This window comes from Nerophis ophidion, linkage group LG18, assembly GCF_033978795.1.
Source record: "Nerophis ophidion isolate RoL-2023_Sa linkage group LG18, RoL_Noph_v1.0, whole genome shotgun sequence".
Taxonomy (NCBI): domain Eukaryota; kingdom Metazoa; phylum Chordata; class Actinopteri; order Syngnathiformes; family Syngnathidae; genus Nerophis; species Nerophis ophidion.
This window is the reverse complement of record NC_084628.1, coordinates 35,184,830-35,208,582: the sequence shown is the minus strand read 5'-3', so window position 1 is coordinate 35,208,582 and position 23,753 is coordinate 35,184,830. Positions and strand designations below refer to the sequence as shown.

The 23,753-nt window shown below is 40.6% G+C and overlaps 1 protein-coding gene across 1 annotated transcript in view; it reads right to left on the bottom strand.

The window, feature by feature from the left end:
• Window positions 1-397: 397 nt before the first annotated feature.
• Window positions 398-23,753, bottom strand: part of paf1 (PAF1 homolog, Paf1/RNA polymerase II complex component) — a 30,064-nt gene continuing 6,708 nt past the window's right edge. Inside the window, exons 2-14 of the mRNA XM_061878052.1 lie at window positions 19,193-19,222; window positions 19,024-19,116; window positions 18,817-18,938; window positions 13,552-13,618; window positions 13,366-13,467; window positions 13,169-13,274; window positions 12,552-12,620; window positions 9,921-10,024; window positions 9,564-9,680; window positions 9,328-9,456; window positions 7,205-7,310; window positions 7,043-7,127; window positions 398-1,315 (exon numbers count right to left, since the gene is read on the bottom strand). Coding sequence (XP_061734036.1) covers window positions 891-1,315; window positions 7,043-7,127; window positions 7,205-7,310; window positions 9,328-9,456; window positions 9,564-9,680; window positions 9,921-10,024; window positions 12,552-12,620; window positions 13,169-13,274; window positions 13,366-13,467; window positions 13,552-13,618; window positions 18,817-18,938; window positions 19,024-19,116; window positions 19,193-19,222 — 1,555 coding nt within the window. The 3' untranslated portion in view covers window positions 398-890. The remainder of the gene's footprint in view (window positions 1,316-7,042; window positions 7,128-7,204; window positions 7,311-9,327; window positions 9,457-9,563; window positions 9,681-9,920; window positions 10,025-12,551; window positions 12,621-13,168; window positions 13,275-13,365; window positions 13,468-13,551; window positions 13,619-18,816; window positions 18,939-19,023; window positions 19,117-19,192; window positions 19,223-23,753) is intronic.

Genomic DNA, 23,753 nt, shown 5'->3' with positions numbered 1-23,753 from the left:
AAAAAAAAAAAAACTGGCCCGACAATTTAAGACCATTGAGTACTGAATTTAAGACCATCTTAGGAATTTCTAATAAATTTAATACTTTTTAAGGCCTTAATTTTAGATACATGAATTTAAGACTTTTTAAGGATCTGCAGATACCCTGTGGTTACTCTGCCGAGCTCTAGACAGCACAGACACTCGGCAACAACACATCATTTGCAGACTATAATTACTGGTTTGCAAAAAATATTTTTAACCCAAATAGGGGAAATGAGATAATCTCCCACGGCACACCAATCTGTGGTTGAAAAACACTGCTCTAGTTGCTGGAACGGCCATTCTACCAATTATATACCGCCCCACATGCAAACATACATGCACTTTTTCTGTCGTAACTGAAAGAATGACAACGTTTAGTACGAAAGATGAAGTGCTTTATTAATGCACATGATTTCCAGGCTTTTGCGCACTAAACCTGCCTCGGGACAAATACAGTCCTATTACTGCAGACATATGTCCTGCAAGTGGTGGTAATGTTCACCATCATTTGTGTTTTCAATCGCAAAATCCTGCATCTCGCACCACCATGTGGTGACAATTGGATGTGTCGTTTTGGAGTCTATTACACTCCAAACCAACACTTGCGGGCATTTAGGTATTAAAAAAGATGAACTACTTTTCCAAAAAATATCTCCACGCCACATTTTATTCTTCGTAACGCCACGACATCATTTAAAAATCGGAGTGGGCAAACGCGTAGCAACCGGGTCACAACAAATATAAATGATGTATTAAAAAAGGAGAGATGCTGTAAGTCCAAAAGTAATAAGGAGCATCTCTCACACATGTTTTTATTAGTGGCGATAAAGAAATTACAAACCCGTAGTGGAGAATCGTCATGGCGCTCATTCGCTGTCACTGGCATCGCTGGAGTCGGACACCCTCTCGCTGCCACTCCCACTCTGAGCCTGCGCTTCGGAGTGCTCGCTGCTGCGCTCGCTGGGCGCCGGAGAGGCGCTGCGGCTCCTGTGACCTCCTCCTTCCTCCTCCTCGCTGCTGCTGCCCTCTTCGCCGCTGCTCCTGGCCGTGTCCTTGGGTTCGTTGTCGCCGCTGTCGTCGTCGCTGCCGAAGATCTCCTCTTCGTCTCGCATCTCTCGCGTCCTGTCCTCACCGCTCTCGCTTCCGCTGCCGCTCGATCTCCTCCTCCTCTTCCCTTTATTCTCCTCCACTTCCTCGTCTTCTACCCTTGGCATCTGGTCTTCATCCTCCTGGTCAGATTCACTCCCGGAATTTTCAGCCTCGCTGCCGCTACCCTTCTCTTTCTCGTCGCCTGCAAGGCACAAGTCAACAATCACAGTGGTTAAGGGCTGCAACGAATGACTATTTTGATAGCCGACCATCTTAATTACCATATTTTTCGGCGAACTTAAAATGTTTTCATATTCTCAAAACTTGACAATGCACCTTATAACCCGGTGCGCCAAATGTACAGAATCATTTTGGTTGTGCTGAATGACCTCAAAGCTATATTGTTTGGTACATGGTGTAATGATAAATGTGAGCAGTAGATGGCAGTCACACATAAGATATATGTGTAGACTGCAATATGACTCAAGTAAACACCAAAATGTTATATATTCCATTGAAAATATAGAACATTACACACGGCGCTCAAAAAAAACGATCAAAATGTTTTAGTATGACTTTGGTAAGCTATGAAGCCGCACCACTTGATGGATTGTACTGTGCTTCAACATATTATTCATCAGTGGTGTGTGCATAAGGTAAGACGTTATCTGGCGTTTAGTTTCGCAACATTATGCAAAAGCAACTTTTCTTACATTTTGGTACCTGCTGATCTGAATTTGAGATCTGCATTAGTCCTGAAAATGTACGCGTTTTCTGTTTTTGTAGCCAATAAGCTTCTTTTTTTTCACTATCTTCTTGTTCATCCGCTGTTGCCATTTGTAATATAAAGTAGTGTAAAGTTCTTACCTATATCTGTCAGTAAACTCGCCATGAATGCTCTAAAATATACCGGTGTAGTGAGTTTACATTTTTCACCCAAGGAACTTTAGTTATTATAAAGTTCTGGTCGGACGATTTTTCACGGGACACGTTTCCGGCGTTGTTGTTGTACTAGTGAGCCACGGATGAGAAGATGCTGCTCCGTTATTGATTGAAGTAAAGTCTGAATGTCATTAAAACAGTTAGCTCCATCTTTTGACACTTCTTCCACTCCCGTCCTTGCACGCGACACCGTTACAACAAAGATGACGGGGAGAAGACGCTGCCGAAGGAGAGCCACGTAAATAAGACCGCCTACAAAACAGCGCATCCAGAAGAGACTGTCAGAAAGTGACTTGAAGATAATCTGTAAAACACCATCTATGCAACATTTTGACCAAAGAACCACCATTACATGTTATCTAGACCACAAGGAAGTATTTTACATTTAGAAAATAATTAAAATAGCCTGATCACTTTAATGCGCCTATTCTTTGAAAATAGACCTGACTAGACCTGCTCATCAGCAGTGCACTTTATAATCCGGTGCAGCCTATGGTCCGGAAAATACAGTTGTCAACAAATCAGATTATTAAGCGTACATCTACTCAGTGGCTCTAATTTAGCGATCAGCCTTTGAACTCAGCTTGAGAAATGTTTTGGCATGTGTCAACTAACATAAACTGGTATTACATTCAGTAATATTTATAATATAACTACGCTGCTAATTAGGCTGTTACAAAGAGGAAAATATTTTATAAACATTTGTCTGTTTAAAAGCAAGCTCAGGCAAAGTGCTGATAAAAATATTTTTCTATTTATCAAAATAGCAGCTAATACAACAACAGGAAAATTATTTCCTCAAAAAGCAAAATTTTTTGATGTGTATAAAAAGCAGCACATTGATTAACTCCTGGGATTTTTAGCAATCCAATAGACTCAATGTATGGAACTTGAACATTTTAAAACCCTAACAGATTGTATATTTATTCTCTTATGGTGTCGGGTGCCAGTGGTGCCTAATTTGTGTCTTTGATTGAATGTTTGCTATTAATAGAGGTGTAATGATTCGTTTGAACAACGATTGAAATCAGAATTTGTGTCTGCTGATACGATTCCGGGACAATATTATTTTATTTGAATGATAAAATCCGGAACAATTCAGTGGGTGGAAATCGATTGAGTAACTTAACCTCTTACGGCCCAAGCTGTTTGTTAACATGCTTTTTTTATTTCTCTTTTTTATTTGGGCTTATTGGACCCTAATTAGAATGAAAACTAAGAATCATATTTTCATATTATGTACTTAGTCCATAAGTAATAAACGTGTACTTCATGTTTAGTGACATGCTTATTCTTATTTTTCCAAATTCCATTGTATGTTACACTCTTCTGACACCACCAGATGGCAATATAAGTGTCTACATAAGCGCCATTAGACCCCAATTCAGAAGCGTACACAATTTTGCTTAAGAGCTAAAAGGTTCTGTCCACGCATGTGGCCACTAAGCCTTCAGTTAATGTCAAAACAAAATCAAGCAGTGTGACAATGAAGTAAATACTGGGAATTGGACAGAAGAGGTGAAGTTTCCTATATTGTGGTTATTTATTGTAAGGGAATTAGATATAAATGAATTATGGATATAAGCAAGCAAGTAATTAATGGCCAATGCATTCACATCTTAGTTGAGTAAAGTACAACCAACATTTTAGCCTGACTTAACAGGAAGAAACATTTTCTGCTCACATTTTCAACATTCAAGACATTTTCAAAGTATAGTAATCAACATTTTAACTCTTTTTGCTGTTTTTAACAGAAAAATAGTACAATATTAATACCAAAAATAAAGTGCAACCACCCTCTCTTTAGGTTGAATTAGCAGTAGATTTACCAGAGAAATAAAGTGCCACCAAATCTTTAAGACTAAATTAGCAGTGGTTTGACCTACTGCTGCTCTCATTTTAATAAACAAACCTCCCAAAGACGTATCGAAAGTGACAGCGGACAAATTTCAGCAACACATGACCAAATGGCCGAGGGTGTAATGAATGAAGTTGGAAATGTAAGTGTAACAATTGTTGTTTATTACTTTTGCAGTAATACTAATAAACTGTGAGTGTTTATTAGACCGTTTTTAACCTTCCGTCACAAACTAATTTGTCAGTGAACTTGCTCTGCTGTCACTTCCGTTTTGTCCATTGCATCCTTTGAGGTTTAAAGTTAAGTTGTGGCTTTCTATAATTGTGTTGTGTCGTTATTATTTGTTGTGGCTTTTACAATCATGCTGTAGCTGAAAGTTTTTGTGTTGTGATTAATGACGTTGTCTTGTGGCGTTAGCATTTAGCATAACCTTTCTCGTCCACCGTAGGTATCCGCATTTTTTGTTTTTACCGTCTACCACTTTTTAGCTGGCTCGGTAACGAGTTAAGATTGCATCCTCCAGATGTCTGACATGTCCACGCCTCACGGACATAGTGTCATTAAAAACAAGATCTGCTTTGTAAAATGAGCAAGTTATTCATGTTTTTAACAGCATTATGGAGAAATGTTCACAGATTTGTACATGTTTTCACTGGCGATGCTGCTAGTGGCCGTGCTGACTCTCTTCTAGGACTGGGCGATATATCGATATACTTGATATATCGCCGGGTTGTCTCTGTGCGATATAGAAAATGACTATATCGTGATATTCCAGTATACTTTCTCACAGAGTTGCTTTTAGCTGCAGGCATTACACTGCAGGCTCTTTTCACTCTTTCTTGTCTCTCGTTCTGTCAGACAAGCGCACCTTACATACGTCACATACTGTCGCGCCATACGCCCTCGCATGAGAGGTAGCAGCATGGGTAACATTAGCTGTGATGCTAGCGGAGTAGTGCGAATGGTAATACGAGAGAGAAAATGCCAATCTGGTAAAAAATGAAGGAATAATTCATTCCTAAGAAAAACAGCACGGGGTGCATCGTCTGGCGGTGGTTTGGCTTCAAACGGGAATATGTCGAACAAGTATGAGGCAAAAGTGTTGCTACAAAAAGTAGCACCCACTGCTAATTTGTAGCATCATTTGAAGAGTAACCCGCTAGAGAAAGAAGAGTGCTTGAAACTGCATGTCAACATCTCCGTTCGGTGCCACACCAACAAAATGCCGAAGCAGCCATTTCCAGATCATATGAAAAAAATAGTCAACAACAGAATTTAATAACGTCCGTAGTAACCTACCACACAGCAAAGGACGTACACTATTTGATTTCCTGTTACGCAGCTCATTTTCATTTGACAGTTATTGAAATATTTTGTATGACATCCTGCACAAAAGTGCACTTTATTTGTTTTAAACTATTGTAGTTGCTTTCTGTATAAAAAGTGCACTTTAATTTAGTGTTGTTTTGATATGTCATCTTAGTGACATCATGCACAAAAGTGCACTAAGGGCTTGTTTTAAAATGTCTCTGACCATCTTGCACTTTCTGTTTAGAAATGACATGAATGTTCGTGTCACTGCTTAATAACTGTTTAATAAACACACTTTTGGTCAATTGACTTAATTGTGGTTTCCCTCTCTGCATGAAAGTTTAAAATGAGCATATATTAATGCAGTATGAAGAAAAATGTTTTATTGTAGACACTAAAGATGCGCGGATAGGCAATTATGTCATCCGCAACCGCATCACTCAAGTCGTCATCCACCCGAACCGACATTTCATTAAAGCTACAACCGCCCGCCACCCGCCCATTGTTATATATCTAATATAGACGATGCAATGGTATTGGTGAGGTTAGAAAGTGTAACTCCCTCCAAATAGCACAGACACAATGGCTTTCTTGAACTGATTTATTTGAAGGCTTACTTTCCCTTCAAATTCACCGTGAAAACTGTAGTTAATAAAGCACGTTATAAACGTAAAAATAATAACATGCACAGCATGTGGACCAAACATTTTACCAAGTAAAATACCAACAAATGACAAATACCTCGTTGGCCATACCCGGAAGTAGCTTCCTTACATCCGTCGACAGACCAAACGAGACGCTTCAAAATAAAAGTATGCCCACATACTGTTTCAAAGAGTGCTGCTCGTTTTTCGTACGTGGGTAACAACATTTAACTATTTATAAATGGTTGATTTATATAGGCTAGTAAGGTAAAGTGTTGTATAAGACAAGTTTGGGCTACCTTGCTTCTGCAGCCTTCATCACGTGATGTTAGCGTGACGTTGTCTGTGACATGATATATGGATTGTACCATCAGGAGTTGTCAGGTACAACACTTTACCTACTAGCCTGTATAAATCAACCATTTCTAAATACACGTCAGTAGGCTAAATGAACCTCTTCAACATAACACTTAACTATGTATAATGTAGCGGCTGACTACGGGGTGTTAGCCAATGACTTTGGCTGGGGAGCGGGACTTCCGGGAGAGATAGGGAAGTGACTTTATCGACAGGAAGTGAGAGTTGGAGTTGTCCCGGGAAAGCGTTAGAGACATGAGAGCTGTTGTGTGGTTGTATTACATCTTGTGCAATAAAGACAAGACAAACGAAGAAGTTTTATGAGCCTACATTCCTGGGATTATTACAATATATATTTCCGAATTGGTTCAACCGCCACCCGCCCGAATCTATTTAAAATCTATTTTTTCGTCATGTCACCCGCCCGACCCACGGTTTATCTGCGGACTCCGCGGTTGTGATCGCAAACCGCGCATCTCTAGTAGACACATAGAATCATCATACTGCTGTGATTATATGCATCAAGTGTTCATTCAAGGCTAAGGCAAAATATTGAGATATATATCGTGTATCGTGATATGGCTTAAAAATATCGAGATATTAATAAAAGGCCATATTTCCCAGCCATACTCTCTTCCACAAAACAAAAAATAGAACACGAGGGATGATGTCACTGACCATTAACGACAAATTTATTTGTGGCTGATGAATTTCATTGTCAATATTTATCAAGAGCGTCGAAAAATTGTTGCACTGCTTCAATAGTTAGCTAAAAAAATGGACAAGTCAGTCGTGAAGAGAATGAAAGATTACATACCGGAGTCCTGTATGTCCTTGTCCATGTCCATGTCTTCCTCTTCATCCTCCGGCTCGTGGTTTTCAAGCTGAGCTTTACGGGCGTCCTGCAAATGAATGTTATGATCAGCAATCGGGGTTCATTGGAACAAGCAGCAGAGAGGGGAAACGGCCTAAGGGTCACCTGTGCTTCCAGCTCCTTCTCGTTCATGTCTCTGTGCTTACACACCAGCACAGCGTTGGTGGTCGACTGTGCCCCAGCCTTGGCTCTCCTCTTGCTCAGGCGCACCCTGCAGGTCGGAAGAAAGATTATCAGATAATAATAATAATAATAATAATAATACATTTTACTTATAAAGGCGCCTTTCTGGGCACTCAAGGACACCGTACAAAATCAAAACAATAAAATCAATTGGATAAAAACAACAACAAAGATCTACAACAGGGGTGTCAAACTCAAATACAAAGTGGGCCAAAATTTAAAACTGAACAAAGCCGCGGGCCAAGGTTGAACAAATTAACCTTTTAATAGGGACCCAAAGAAGTTTTGCAATGAATATTGAACAAGCAAGGCTTAAATAGGGGGTAGTGCATCTGCCTCACAATACGAAGGTCTTGATTAATCCTGGGTTCAATCCCGGGCTCGGGAGTTTGCGTGTTCTCCCCGTGACTGCGTGGGTTCCTTACGGGTACTCGGGCTTCCTCCCATGGAACAAGCAGAGCTTATATAACATAATAGTGCAAAATCAACTTTCAAAAAACAAACGCAAAAACATCAGTGGTATATTACATAAAATTGTATTAAAAAAATTAATGCCTCTTTTCTATTTGCAGCCTTCTGAGGTAAATATCAACATTAACTTTTTCCTCAGGCTAATAAATTCGAAAATAAAATAAAAATGAGGTGGGCGGGGATTGGTGGTAACGGGGGGTGTATATTGTAGCGTGCCGGAAGAGTTGGTGCTGCAAGGGGTTCTGGGTATTTGTTCTGTTGTGTTTATGTTGTGTTACGGTGCGGGTGTTCTCCCGAAATGTGTTTTGTCATTCTTGTTTGGTGTGGGTTCACAGTGTGGCGCATATTTGTAACAATGTTAAAGTTGTTTATACGGCCACCCTCAGTGTGACCCGTATGGCTGTTGACCAAGTATGTGTGTGTGAAAGCCGCATATATTATGTGATTTGGCCAGCACGTTGTTTATATGGAGGAAAAGAGGATGTGACGACATGTTGTAGAGGACGCTAAAGGCAGTGCCTTTAAGGCACGCTCTCAATTTTGTTGTCCGGGTGGAAATCGGGAGAATGGTTGCCCAGGGAGATTTTCGGGAAGGGCACTAAACTTCGGGAGTCTCCCGGGAAAATCGGGAGGGTTGGCAAGTATGAGTATTAGCGGTGAATGTGGTGTTACCGGTGGGCCAGCTCTAATGTTAATTTGATATTGCCTCAAGGGCCAAATGAAATTAAACGGCGGGCCATTTTTTTGGCCCGCGGGCCAGAGTTTGACACCCGTGATCTATAACATTTACAATGACTAAGCAGTCAGGAATAGGTGTGTTTTGAGTCTTGATTTGAAGAGGGATATTGAGTCTAAGTTATAAAGGTCTGGTGGTAATGAGTTCCAAAGATAAGAGGCAGAGTGGCTGAAAACTCGAGCACCCATGGTGGACAGTTTAAATAAGGGGACAGTGAGATGGATGGATGAAGAACATCTTAGGGAACGTGAGGGCGTGGCGACATGGAGCATGGCAGAAAGATATGACGGAGAGAGGTTATGGATAGCTTTGAAAGTGAGGAGAATTATTTTAAAGTGGATACAGTAGCCAGTGGAGTTGCTGCAGAGCAGGGGTGATGTGCTGGATTGACGGAGTTCTGGTGATTATCCGGTCTGCAGAGTTCTGGAGAAGCTGAAGTTTGTGAAGTGACTTGTGAGGGAGACCAAATAGGAGAGAGTTGCAGTAGTCCAGGCTAGAGGTGACCAGGCAATGGACTAGTATGGCAGCAGTATGTGGGGTAAGGGATGGGCGAAGTCAATTAATGTTTCGTAGATGAAAGTAAGTCGACCGGGTAATGTTGTTTATGTGGACTTGAAAGGAGAGTGTGCTGTCGAGGATGACACCCAGACTCTTGACTTGGGAGGAGGGTGAGACAGAGGAATTGCAGAGAGTAACGGACAAGTTGTTAGTTTTGGCGAGACTGTTTTTGTACCTACAAGTCAGATTTCGGTTTTATTACTATTGAGTTGAAGGAAATGAAGATGAACACCAAACACATTTTTACGCCATCTCAACCCAAGCTGTTGATGCTAGTTACCTCGTTTCCAGCTCGTTGTAGTAAACACCGTCCGAATCTCTGAAGATGAAGAAGTAGTTCTCTTCGTAACCTTTGCTGGCTTTGTTCTTCACGTTCCAGTTGTACTCCCTGGCAATCTTGTAATCGTACCTGCAATGGAAAATACCTCACTGTACTTGGGTATAATTAAACACAGGGTTTAGAATAATTGAAGGCAGGGATTAATAAATGATAAATGCATGACAAAGTGCCCTTACAGATCCTCAGGCATGTAATCCAGCCCCTCATCACAGTCCCTCTTACGCTTGCGAATAGTGTCTTCATTTGGCAGGAAGTAGGCTACGAACTGGTTCCCTTCCTCGTCCATCATACCTCTGTGTGTGTGAAAGATAATGAGTGTTGGTGCCCAGATATTTGACACACTGACAAAAGTACAGGGTTCTTACACTTACATGAAGGAATTTTCCATGACCACATTCAATTATGTTATCTCAATAGGACCACCAAAAAGTAATAATGGTAACACCAAATAAAACTAGGTTTACATCTAAAAACTTTTTCAGTTTTTTTTTATAACTGGAAGAACCCTAAAAGTAGTTTTTTATTTTAGATACCTGATCATGGCCTGTGACATCATTTCCACTCCTGCTGGTCCTGACATGTCTTTAGGAGCCGGATCAGAGTCAAAGATGACCTGAGCACATGGGTTGATCCACATCTAGGGAAGCAGAGATCATGCATTATTTTGGAACAAATATGGGGTGTCATAATTGGACGAGTCAGAAATACATCGCTGGGTTTTATAGGCTACTACTGTACCACTACATTCATTCTTTCTCACTGGCACTCATCGAGGGCGGACGCTCCGCTTTCCTCTCCCTTATCTCTTCTGCTTGCTTCTTTGTCTTGTCTTAAGTTTTTTGTTGCCTCTTTTTGCGCTGCTCACCAAATCTAAACATTGGAACTGTTTACCTGGCCTCATTGAAATTGACAATATCTTGGGTTTGGGGGAACCTGCTTGACGTGACGGAGCGGTTGTTGGTGGACACACGACGGACTCTTGGGAGAAGAAGGAGTGCCGCGTGCCTGCCGACCCTTTTCAGTCGCGGACATGAAGATATCTACCTATTCGGAATTATGCCTTCAGGACATCTGCTGATTGAAGTAAGCGTTGCTCTGGTTTGTCGACAATTTGGAAGTTGCTGGAAGTCTACAAAGTACCCCATAGCTGCCACAAATGATTGGAGAATGCCGGAAGAACTGTGGACACTCTCGTGACTTGGATCATATCGGACTGTCTGCCCCGCAGGACTTTGAGGACCAGTCATAGACAACTTAGAATTAAAAACACATTTTATTTTCACTCCTATACAAAACATTCTAACTTGAATTGTTTCCCTGGCTTTGAAACTCTCACAAAGGACAGTGCGGCGAAGACACAACAAACTCCCTTCTTGTCTCTCATGGACACACACATGTTGTTGTTGACTTTGGACTAACCGGCTGCACGACACCAAGGCCGCGGAACAGAGACACACTGCAGGCTTACACACACACACACACACACACACACACACACACACACACACACACACACGCATCTCCAAAATAATATATGCCACACACACATACCCCACCCCCAATCCAACGCCCTGGACGCAAATCCCATAGGGGTGATGGAAGAAAGGGCAGCGCCTGAGAGCTGCGGCCAACCACCATGACCCCGCACTCCCTCCCCTCTGTTGCTAGATATCTCGAGACGTACGATGTAATATGTATATGTGCTTTGCTATGGAGGTTTTTTCCCCACTCCAGACTGGGTCTAGATCAGGGGTGGGCATTACGTCGATCGCGATCGACTGGTCGATCTCGGAGGGTGTGTCAGTCGATCTCAAGCCAGGCATTAAAAAATATACATAAAAATGAGCAATCATCAATCATACCAAGACTTCACTTTCGTCAGTTGTTTGACATTCTCGGCACCCGAGGATCTTGTGAGATGACGCTGGCTGCTGCAAGCTCATATTTAAGAAAAAAATCACTAACAGGGCGGACGCAGAGAAACACATTTTATTTCTAGAGACTCCGTACCTACTGTCAAAACTCTAAAGACCGACTGCACAGTTCCTGTCTTCACCATAAAAGACCTGTTTCATCCTGCCTGTGCTAACAAAATAAGAGTCTCAGAAAGCTAGCGTGCACAAGCTAGCAAGCTACGGAGTTTGATGCCAATGTATTTCTCCCCCGCCCTCAGCGACCGCTTTCTCACTTGCTTGCCCACCCGCACACTCACTGACGTCACTCACCTGCTGCCAGACATTAAAGGGCCACACACATATGCTACTCTCATAACAAAGTGTTTAAAAACGAGTATGCAAGTTGGACAAATGAGATGCCAAATCCAACCACTTTCATGTGGTATTGGACAGAAAGGATGACTTTTTTTTCCCTTCATTTGAAAATGCGGACGTTATCAGCACCACTGTCTAATTCCAATCAATGCAAGTCATCAGAATCAAATACACCAACTTATATTCTTGTCTTCATGAAAGAAAGGAATCTATGTGTGTTAAACATGCTTGTATTATCATTAAACACCATTAACTTAACAAAAATGTCTCTTTCATAAATAAATAAATATAAATTATAAATAGGAATGAGGTAGATCTCCTCGACTTGGTCAATTGAAAAGTAGCTCACCTGCAGAAAAAGTGTGAGCGCCCCTGGTCTAGATTGTATTTTTTTTACTCATCCTTCCCCAGCGTTTACCGTTTCCCTCATCTTTTACAGGGCGCCTTCTGGCGACCCATCAGCGTTCCTGTTCTGTAACCCAGTACACTGTTTGTCTAGTCTTGAACAGGTTTGTACTAAAAAAAAAGTTTTGTTGTACTTGTGCAATAACAATAAAGAACTATCCTATTACAATAATAATAATGGATTATATTTATACAGCGCTTTTCTAGAAACTCAATGCACTTTTACAGACTACTGGGAACCCATTACTCATTCACTCATGCACATTTGCAGCCGAAGCTTAGCTGCCTTCCACCCAAAATTCATACACATTCACACACCAGTGTGAGCGGCACTATCCGCAAGATGGGTAAGGTGTCTTTCTCAAGGACACGACTGTGACCAGGATGACGGAAGCTGGATTTGAACCAGGAACCCTTAAGTTACTGGACAGCCTGAGCCCCACCGCCCTGTGAATGCCATTTTAATAAGGCTTTAAAGAGATATCTCACCTTGAAATCTGGGAACACAGGCAAAACCTCGACAGGAGTAACTCTGGGTTTGCTGTAGTGCTGTGAAATCTAGGACAAAATAAAAAGTACACGGTGTAAGAGGTACACCTGAGCAATCTGACGAGATCCAATAAAGAGTTGTATCAAAAATAGTGCAGTCAAATAGTTTTTTATCAAACCAATCACTTTTGATTACTCACAGTTGTCGCTCGCTTGCAAAATTTCTATTAACTTGAAGAAGACCGTAATATTTGGAGATTAATGCAAACTTGAGAGCAGGTCACTAATTTGCTCAAAATATATTTTAAAAGTCCAGTCGTGGTGTATCTTGGAGGGATATTTGCCAGTGAGCACTCCTCACTCATCTTTGCACTAACGTGTGCATTGACCTGATCACTGACCTTATAACAACCCATGCCACCTGTCAGGTAACCATCCACAGTTAAGGAGCATGCGCACTTAAATAAATTGTGTACTTATTCTGCAGATAGACATGATTTTGTTTGTGATTAATTATGAGTTAACTTGTTATTTTTGACAGCCCAAATCAAAATCCCTCCTTTAAAAACATTTCTCAATTTTGATTGACTGTTTATCAGACAATATTGCTCTCTCACCGGCTTTTGTGCATCTTCAAATGTCTTCTCAATGGCAGAGATTTGGCTGTCTCTGTCCTTGTAGATTTCCTCTTCAGTGAACTGCTGTTTGACAGACACGCCGATCCTGGAGACACACCAAAACGGGTTTAGCAATCCCACTCACCACACACCCCTCCACTCGGTCTGCAAAGGAAAAACATCCAAAAACAACTCACTTGACTTCCACTTTCTCGTTGGAAACACCATATCTGTTAAACTCTGTGGAAATGTATTCTGTCTTTCTCATCCATGGCACCACTTTGGCGTGCTGCTGGGATCTAAAAGTGTGGAGGCAGAAAAACCTTAAATACAAACTTTCCAAAGGCATCACCAGCAGGCTGAACAAGGACATCTTGTTTTACCTTTTTGAACTGGATGGTGCCTGGATATCCTCTTCCAATAGTTTTTCATCAGCCGGATCCAGGTATACTGAAAGGTAAATGAAATATCCAGTGGAAGCTCGAAAAAGAACACAAACCGTTCCAGGATGCTGGTCTAATCTCTTTCAGAGTAAAACAGTTTCCACTCTAAACCTTTATTGGCAGCCATTTTTTAAGTTATATACCGTATTTTTCGGAGTATAAGTTGCACCTGCAGAAAATGTATAATAAAAAAGGAAAAAAACATACCGTATTTTTCAGAATATAAGTCGCAGTTTTTTTTTCATAGTTTGGGTGCGACGTATACTCCGGAGCGACTTGTGTGAAATTATTAACATATTACCGTAAAATATCAAATATTATTTATCTCATTCACGTATGAGACTAGCTGGATGTCAGCAATCGTCACACACACACATCAACCAATGAAAATTCGGCGGAGGCAGGTCATGGCAGAAATGCATTGTGGGAAAAGAAGATGCTACAGCAATCGTCACACACATGTCAACCAATGAAAATTCGGCGGATGCGGGTCATGGCAGAAGTGCATTGTGGGAAAGGGGACGCTACCTGCTACGGTACATTGGCGGTAACTTATAAAAACAAAGGGCTGAACAAAAACGGCACCGAAAAGGAAAGTGCATGTTACAAGCTGGAAGTAGTGAAATACACAGCACGAAACAGCAATCGAGCAGCAGAAAGAAAGTTTGGAGTAAACAAGAAACTTGTAAGGGACTGGCGAAAAGCGGAGACTACTATAACTGAAATGAAGAAAACTAAAAAAGCTAATCGCGGGCAAAAAGCTAGGTGGCCACAGCTCGAGGAGCGAATTCACAAATGGGTGCTTGAACAACGTGCTGCCGGGAGAGGCTTGTCAACCGTACGGTTGCGTCTCCACGCCCAGGTAGTTGCTAAGGAGATGAATATAAATGACTTGGCGGGAGGATCTTCTTGGTGTTACGGCTTCATGCAACGCAATCGCCTCTCTATCAGAGCAAAGACAACAATGTGCCAAAAACTGCCAGCAGACTTCCAAACCAAGGTAGATATTTTCCGCAAGTTCATTGAAAGGCATGAAAGTTCTCAGTTGGTTATTAATGTGTCATATAACGGCCTGTTCACTATTCTTTATTTATTTTAAATTGCCTTTCAAATGTCTGTTCTTGTTGGATTTTATCCAATAAATTTCCCCCCAAAATGCGACTTATACTCCAGTGCGACGTATATATGTTTTTTCCCTTCTTTTTTATGCATTTTCGGCAGGTGCGACTTATACTCCGGTGCGACTTATCCTCCGAAAAATACGGTATATACAGTAAGTCGCACTGGAGTATAAGTCGCATTTTTTGGGGAAATTTATTTGATAAAATCCAACAACAAGAATAGACATTTGAAAGGCAATTTGAAATAAATAAAGAATAGTGAACAACAAACTGAATAAGTGTACGTTACATGACGCATAAATAACCAACAGAGAACGTGCCTGGTATGTTAACGTAACATATTATGGTAAGAGTCATTCAAATAACTATAACATATAGAACATGCTATACGATTACCAAACAATATGTCACTCCTAATTGCTAAATCCGATGAAATCTTCTTCCTCAATGTCGCTTCTAAACAACTCTGCCAACTCCAAAGGTATGCGCCGCTTCCTCTAGTCTTTTTCTGCTGCATATTTCACTACATCCAGCTTGTAATCTGCAGTACATTATTTCCTTTTCGGTGCCATTTTTGTTCAGCCCTTCCCAGTTTTTATAAGTTATCACTAACGATGAAATGATCCATTTTAATAGCTACGGCAGTAGCATATATCATATAGCAGTTAGCATTCCATGACCCACAATGCACTTTTGCCATGACCCTACCCCGCCGAATTCTTATTGTTAGACGTGTGTGACGATAGCTGAGATTTTCTTCGTCTCTTCCGCGAATGAGGTAAATAATATTATTTGATATTTTACGGTAATGTGTTAATAATTTCACACATAAGTCGGTCCGGAGTATATGTCGCACCAAACTATGAAAAAAAATGTGACTTATAGTCCAAAAAATACGGTATTTGCAAAAAAAAACTAAGTTTCTCAGTTTGAACCCCAAATATCTTGTCTGTGCAGTCTATTCAATTGAATATACCATATTTTTCGGTGAGCAGATGGGTGTTTAGCAGGTGAGCATAATGCAGCGGACTCTCCCGAAATTATAATAAACACAAGTCAACTACTAGTAACATCACTATGAGCCCGTTGAAAAAAAAAGGACATGTTATAAAAGAAGAGTTTCCTGAAGCCGTCTTTGATAGTTGATATAATATTGTAACTGCATCATAAAGCCTACATGAACTTCATGGTGTTCAGGGATGAAGAGTCGCTCGTATTGCTATTGTACTATTTTTCAGCTATAGTTACAGTAATCATTAGTTATATAACAGCCTAGTTTTGAATGGCAGGGTCCCTGCTATCACATGTTGATAAAAATGTAACATTTACATAATAAACATGAACCACAGGCTTCCCAAATGTAATAAATTAAGCATGATGAGTTGAACATACAGTATGTCAGCATGTGGCCCCACTTTTAACTTTTTTTCAAACACTTATTGCAAACGCTTACTTACAGTAAGTCAATAATTTGACTTTGTAAGTCATTATTTTAGTATCCTAGGTGACTAAGACTGTTTGTTTTTACTTTACAGAAAAAATATCGAGATGCATATTGTATATTGCCATTCAGCAAATGGAGCGGGAAACACAACCAAAAGATGTAGGCTTCTTCACGCCACGAAGCCGGCAGCGACGAGGTGGAGACGTGATGGCGACAGGCTGAGTTACATCAATCATTACACCCACCCACCCCCTTCCCCGTTCCACTCCTTCTGGAGGGTCATCACCTTAACTAACTTTCTGGGGAAACACTGATTATGTAAATATTACGTATACAAACCCTGTTTCTAAATGAGTTGGGAAATTGTGTTGGATGTAAATATAAACGGAATACAACAATGATTTGCAAATCCTTTTCAACTCTTATTCAAGTGAATGCACTACAAAGACAAGATATTTGATGTTCAAACTCATAAACTTTTTTTTTTTTTTGCAAATAATAATTAACTTAGAATTTCATGGCTGCAAAACGTGCCAAAGTAGTTGGGAAAGGGCACTGTGTTCCATCACCTTCCTTTTTAACAACACTCAATAAATCTTTGGGAACTGAGGGGACACATTTTTGAAGCTTTTCAGGTGGAATTCTTTCCCATTCTTGCTTTATGTAAGGCTTAAGTTGTTCAACAGTCTGCGTTGTGGTATTTTAGGCTTCTTAATGTGCCAAGCATTTTCAATGGGAGACAGGTCTGGACTACAGGCAAGCCATTCTACTACCCGCACTCTTTTACTATGAAGTCACGCTGTTGTAACATGTGACTTGGCATTTTCTTGCTGAAATAAGCAGGGGTGTCCATGATAACATTGCTTGGATGGCAACATATGTAGTTCCAAAACCTGTATGTACCTTTCAGCATTAATGGTGCCTTCCCAGATGTGTAAGTTACCCATTCCTTGGGCACTAATACACCCCCATACCATCACAGATGCTGGCTTTTCAACTTTGCACCTACAACAGTCCTGATGGTTATTTTCCTCTTTGGTCCGGAGGACACAACGTTCACCGTTTCCAAAAAACAATTTGAAATGTGGACTCGTCAGACCACAGAACACTTTTCCACTTTGCATCAGTCGATCTTAGCTGAGCTTGGGTCCAGCGAAGCCGGCGGCGTTTCTGGGTGTCATTGATAAATGGCTTTGGCTTTGATTAGTAGTTTTAACTTGCACTTACAGATGTAGCAACAAACTGTAGTTAGAAAGTGGTTTTCTGAAGTGTTCCTGAGCCCATGTAGTGATATCCTTTACATACTGATGACGCTTTTTGATGCAGTGCCGCCTGAGGGAACGACGGTCCGTTATATCATCGCTTACGTGCAGTGATTTCTGCAGATTCTCTGAACCTTTTGATGGTATTGCGGACCGTAGATGGTGAAATTCCTAAATTCCTTGCCATAGCCCGTTGAGAAAAGTTGTTCTTAAACTGTTTGACAATTTGCTCACGCATTTGTTCACAAAGTGGTGACCTGGTAATCTGAGGCTGAGTTGACTAAAGTCTGTTTAATGCTGCACTTTTTATGTGTAGAAGAAAAGTTTGGTCATTTTATTTCATCTGACCAACAACTGGAGGCAGTTTAATGTTGATTAACGTGGACCTCGACTTAAACAAGTTGAAAAACTTATTGGGGCGTTACCATTTAATGGTCAATTGTATGGAAATATGTACTGTACTGTGTCATCTACTAATAAAAGATTCAATCAATCAATCAAAAAAAGCACTTTATATGTAGAAAGGTTTTCTTAAGAAACCATTCTGAGCCTTATCTTATTTAGTTTTGATTTTATATATGTTGACCACATTAACCCTGGAAATGGACCCTGTGTGTATATGTATGTAAATGGTAAATGGGTTGTACTTGTATAGCGCTTTTTTACATTCAAGGTACTCAAAGCGCTTTGACACTACTTCCACATTTACCCAATCACACACACATTCACACACTGATGGAGGGAGCTGCCATGCAGGGCGCTAACCAGCACCCATCAGGAGCAAGGGTGAAGTGTCTTGCTCAGGACACAACGGATGTGACGAGGTTGGTACTTGGTTGAACCAGGGACCCTCGGTTTGCGCACGGCCACTCTCCCAACTGCGCCAGTTATGCCATTGCTTCCAAATTTGGTAAATAAATAACCAAAAAATTTATATTTTGTTGTTTTCTTACCCTACCGAAAATGAACTGAACCGTGACCTCTAAACCGAGGAACGTACTGAACCAAAATTTTTATGTACCGTTACACCCCTAGTATATATAGATATATATGTTATATTTTATATCACTATATTTAGTCTATTTATACCTGCATTATCCATCCATCCTTACACTTTCCATCATTGTAACTGAGCTTTTGTGTGGAACAATTTCTCTTGTGGATCATTAAAGTTTGTCTAAGTCTAATAATAGGGCACTGAATGCATAAGACGCAAGTCAAAGATTGTCGATATTACAAGAGTACATCTTTCATGCAATTCATGACCTTCTCAAGCAAAAAGGTCTTTGCTGTTTTTGCAATCTGCAGCCAAAATAACTATTCAAGTTTTTAACAAAACTGACATGTGAATTTTGCCCCCAAAAAAAGAAGCACTTACTGTTGGGGTCTATGCGGTATGTGTCAGGGTTGATGAGATCAATGGTGACACCCAGGTCCGGCTCGGTCAGGAGCTCATGCTTGTGCTGCTTCTCCAGAGATGTAGCTTTGTACTGTACAAACCTGTTACCAACAACAGCAAGGAAACCGGAATCAAACTGTCTCGTGCGTGCATCAGGTTGTCCTTGTCTCGGTCATTTTGTGATACCTGTGCTGATCGAATGGGTATGTGATGAATTTAGGGTCGAAAGGAATATCCGGCAGGCTGTTGCAGTACTTGACTCGACAGACCACTCCTGACCTGTTGTGGACACAAACATAGTTTTTGATGAACCGCTATTTTCTCCACCAAAATATTGTGTTATGAAACACCTTACCTCTCAGGTACAGTTCTGTGAGAGGATGGCCTGAAATGGGGGGAAAATGTAGAAAAAGATTAAACTACATGTCTTTTTTTTTTTTTTTTATCTCCAAAGCCAAACAGGTCAAACAAGTCCTCGAAAGCGTGACAATATTTTGGATTCAATTAGTTTTGGCTTTTTTATTGTTATATATTGTATATATGATATGAACATATATTATAATATATCTGTATACCGTATTTCCTCGAATTGCCACCGGGGCGCGAACTAATTTAAAACCTCTTCTCACTGCGCTTACCAAAGGCATGCGGTAAAAGTAAGCATGCGCTAATTATTTTAAAACCTCTTCTCACTCCGGCACTTACCAAAGGCATGCAGTAAAAAAATGTAGTGTGATGTAAGCTTGGACCTTAAATCTTACTGAATAGCTCTTAATTTTCTTCCCTTTATCCGAATTTCAAATTACCGGTAATGAAATCAGCCTCCTCCATTTTGAAAATGATGACAGGGGAAGTGTCACTCGTGACGTCACGAGTTTGATGAGGCAGTAATACTAAGCGTGCGCTAATTATTTTGCTAAGCGAGTTTGACCCGGCAGTAATTCAAGGCAGGCGCATACTATATACCCTGCGGCAATTCAAGGAAATACGGTATATCCTATACTGTACATATATTATGTAAATATTACTTATATGTTATATTTATATTGCTTTTAGTCTATTTTATACCTGCATTGTCCTTTCCATCATTTGTAACTGAGCTACTGTGTGGAACAATTTCCCTTGTGGATCAATAAATTGTTGTCTAAGTCTTTAACTCTAATTTCTCAACGAGCCTCAGTCCTAAATAAAACTATGAAGCGGCTATTGTTTTATTTTATTTTTAACCCATTTGAAGGATTTTTTTGATCAGTTAATGTCACATTTTTAATAAGTAAAATAACTCAAATTTTTACTGTTTGAAAACTAACATCGTTTAACCAAAAGCCCTTCAAAGGGTTAAAATAAAATAAAAAATAAAAAATTACTTTTGTTTTTTTCTGCGATGAGGTGGCGATTTGTTATCGCTATTATGTTAAATCCATTATGGACCGGACTCACACTATTATGTTACATCCACAATGGACTGGACTTTCACTATTATGTTAGATCCACTATGGACTGGACTCTCACACTATTATGTTAGATCCACTATTGACTGGACTCTCACTATTATGTTAGATCCACTATGGACTGGACTCTCACTATTATGTTAGATCCACTATGGACTGGACTCTCGCTATTATGTTAGACCCACTATGGACTGGACTTTCACACTATTATGTCCGACCCACTCGACGTTCATTGCATCCGGTCTCCCCTAGAGGAGGGGGTGGGGAGTTACCCACATTTGCGGTCCTCTCCAAGGTTTTTCAGTCATTCTCATCGAGGTCCCACTGGGTTGTGAGTTTTTCCTTGCCCTTATGTGGGCGCTGATCCGCGGATGTCGTTGTGGCTTGTGCAGCCCTTTGAGACACTTGTGATTTAGGAATATATAAATAAACATTGATTGATTGATTGTCCAGGGTGTACCCTGCCTTCCGCCCGAATGCAGCTGAGATCAGTTCCAGCACCTCCCGCCACCCCGAAAGGGACAAGCGGTAGAAATAGATGGATGGATGGACATTTGGTATTTTTTGTACAAAACTGAAATGGATTTACTGATTTGAGCAAGGAAAGTAAACAAATAAAATAATCCAAAATGTTTTTTTATACCCTTTGTAAAACCTTTTAAGTCCCATTTGGCTTACGATTCGAATAACTGCCAGTGCATCGTACACCTGTGAAAGAATTGGACGCTGGCATTTAAAAAAAAAAACCTTTTAGGAAAAATCCTGTATAATGGAGTAACATAACCAAAAAATTATGACCAAAAAATATTGAAATGACAGAACAGTCAGCCTTTGTTTCCCGAGTGTCCATCAAAAATAGATCTACAGTTGATACAATAAGATCTGTAATTCAAATTATGTTTTTGAAAGCAAAACAATGTTGAGTTCCCATCACATATCTCTTTGTAGTGCGGTTATTGTTTATTGCAGGGGTCGGGAACCTTTTTGGCCGAGAAAGCCAGGAAGCCAACTATTTTAAAATGTATTTCCGTAAGAGCCATATAATATTTTTTTTAACACTGAACACAACAAAACACGTGCATTTTTAAGAAAGACCAACATTTCTAGAGAGGTCTCTTGTTCTTTGTAATAACATTGTTATTCTGAAGTTAACTGTGAAGGGGTGTGGCCTGCGGGCCTGCAGCGAAGCAGGGTGTTGCCAGTACCGGCCTCGAAATCAGCGACAGGTACGTAGAACGCCCACCTGGGCCTTTTTATCTGATCACCTGTCGCTATGTCATAAGCAGCAGCCAGGAGGAGAGACGGGCTTGGGGCTAGAAACCAGAGCGCGATCGAGAACGAAAGAGAAAAAGACAATTGCTGGGAAGCAACTGACAGACTAATTGAAAAATAAAACAATATTGTAATCCTGAAACAGGCTCTCATGTCAGTGCTTGGTGGTCTGAAGAACCCCCAGGAGGGCAAGCCCCACACTAACCAATAATAATTAAATGACTTCTTACCAACTTCTTGAACATAAAAATGCATGACAATGTTTTATATTTTGAAGGTTATTTTAACACTGTGATTACAAGTGGAATTATTCATTATTTATCGTGTTAAGCAATATCAGCTCAGATTTATCCGAGAGCCAGATGTAGTCATCAAAAAAGCCACATCTGGCTCGCAAGCCATAGGTTCCCTACCCCTGGTTTATTGGATGGATCCCCATTAGCCGACGCCAAGGCGAACGCTCATCTTCCTGGGGTCCATATAGGAGCATACTAGGGGTGTAACGGTACGTGTATTTGTATTGAACCGTTTTGGTACGAGGGTTTCGGTTTGGTTCGGAGGTGTACTGAACAAGTTTCCACACGGACATATTAAGTAGCGTACCGCATGTTGTGTAAACAATGCACACCGAGGCACAACACACGGCATGCTAGCAGCGACCGGGCTACGATAGACTGACCACACCTCCTCTTTTCACCGGATATGTCCTCTTTTGCGGGGCTGTCCGGGCTGGAGTTTCTTAAATAACTCAAATGTCCGGCATTTAAAGTTTGGGTTGCGTGTATTTTCAATGTACGTTCAGGGTTAAGAAGGGGTTAAAAATAAAACAAATTTTGCACGCAGCGTCATTCGTGAGGGAGGGGCAGAGACAGAGAGAGCGAGAGAGTTATGATAAACGCGCATGCGTCGCCAGGCTCTGCTTTTTACCCATAGATTTACCAGATTTTATTTTTTATTATCTATAGCAGGGGTGTCAAAAGTGTGCCCCGGAAGCCATTTGCGGCCCACAGCTAATGTTTTAAAGGCCCACGGCACATTCTAAAAATACTATTAAAATAAACAAAAACATAAACAAAAGTGGAATAAAAAAGCTTAAAGGCTAAATGTAATTTAGAAAAAGTTGCAACGTTGACTAATAAAACAAAGCGGTTTTTTTTTCTTTAAGTCATTGCTCAAAACATAATATTGAATCAAAATCAATGTTATTATGAATTATTGATATATCCATGGTTCCGATTACTTCACATCAAATATTCCACAAAGAAAAATATGTTTGGTGGAAGATTTAGCAAATTTGGCAAATAAATAGCCAAGAAAAATATTTTTGGGTGGAAGATTTTGCAAATTTGGTAAATAAATAGCCAAACAATTTATATTTTGCTGTTTTACTACTGTACCGAAAATTAACCGAACCATGACTTCTGAACCGAGGTATGTACCGAACCGCAATTTTTGTGTACCGTTACACCAGTAGAGCATACAAAATAAAAATCCAAAGAAGACATACATTATACAAATGAAAAGTAAAACATGAGATAAAAAAAGCTGCGATGAGGTGGCGACTGGTCCAGAGTGTACACCGCCTTCCGCCTGATTGTAGCTGAGGTTATATTCCTCTTTGTTCCGGAGGACACCACGTTCACAGTTTCCAAATATAATTTGAAATGTGGACTCGTCAGACCACAGAACACTTTTCCACTTTGCATCAGTCCATCTTAGATGAGCTCGGGCCCAGCGAAACCGGCGGCGTTCCTGGGTGTTGATAAATGGCTTTCGCTTTGCATAGTAGAGTTTTAACTTGCACTTACAGATGTAGCGACCAACTGTAGTTACTGACAGTGGTTTCATAAAGTGTTCCTGAGCCCACGTGGTGATATCCTTTACACACTGATGTCGGTTTTTGATGCAGTACCACCTGAGGGATCAAATGTCCGTAATATCCTCGCATACGTGCAGTGATTTCTCCATATTCTCTGAACCATTTGATGATTTTAGGAACTGTAGATGGTAAAATCCCTAAATTCCTTGCAATAGCTCGTTGAGAAATGTTGTTCGAAAACTGTTCGACAATTTGCTTACAAAGTGGAGACCCTCACCCCATCCTTGTTTGTGAATTACTTAGCATTTCATGGAAGCTGCTTTAATACCCAATCATGGCACCCACCTGTTCCCAATGAGCCTGCACACCTGTGG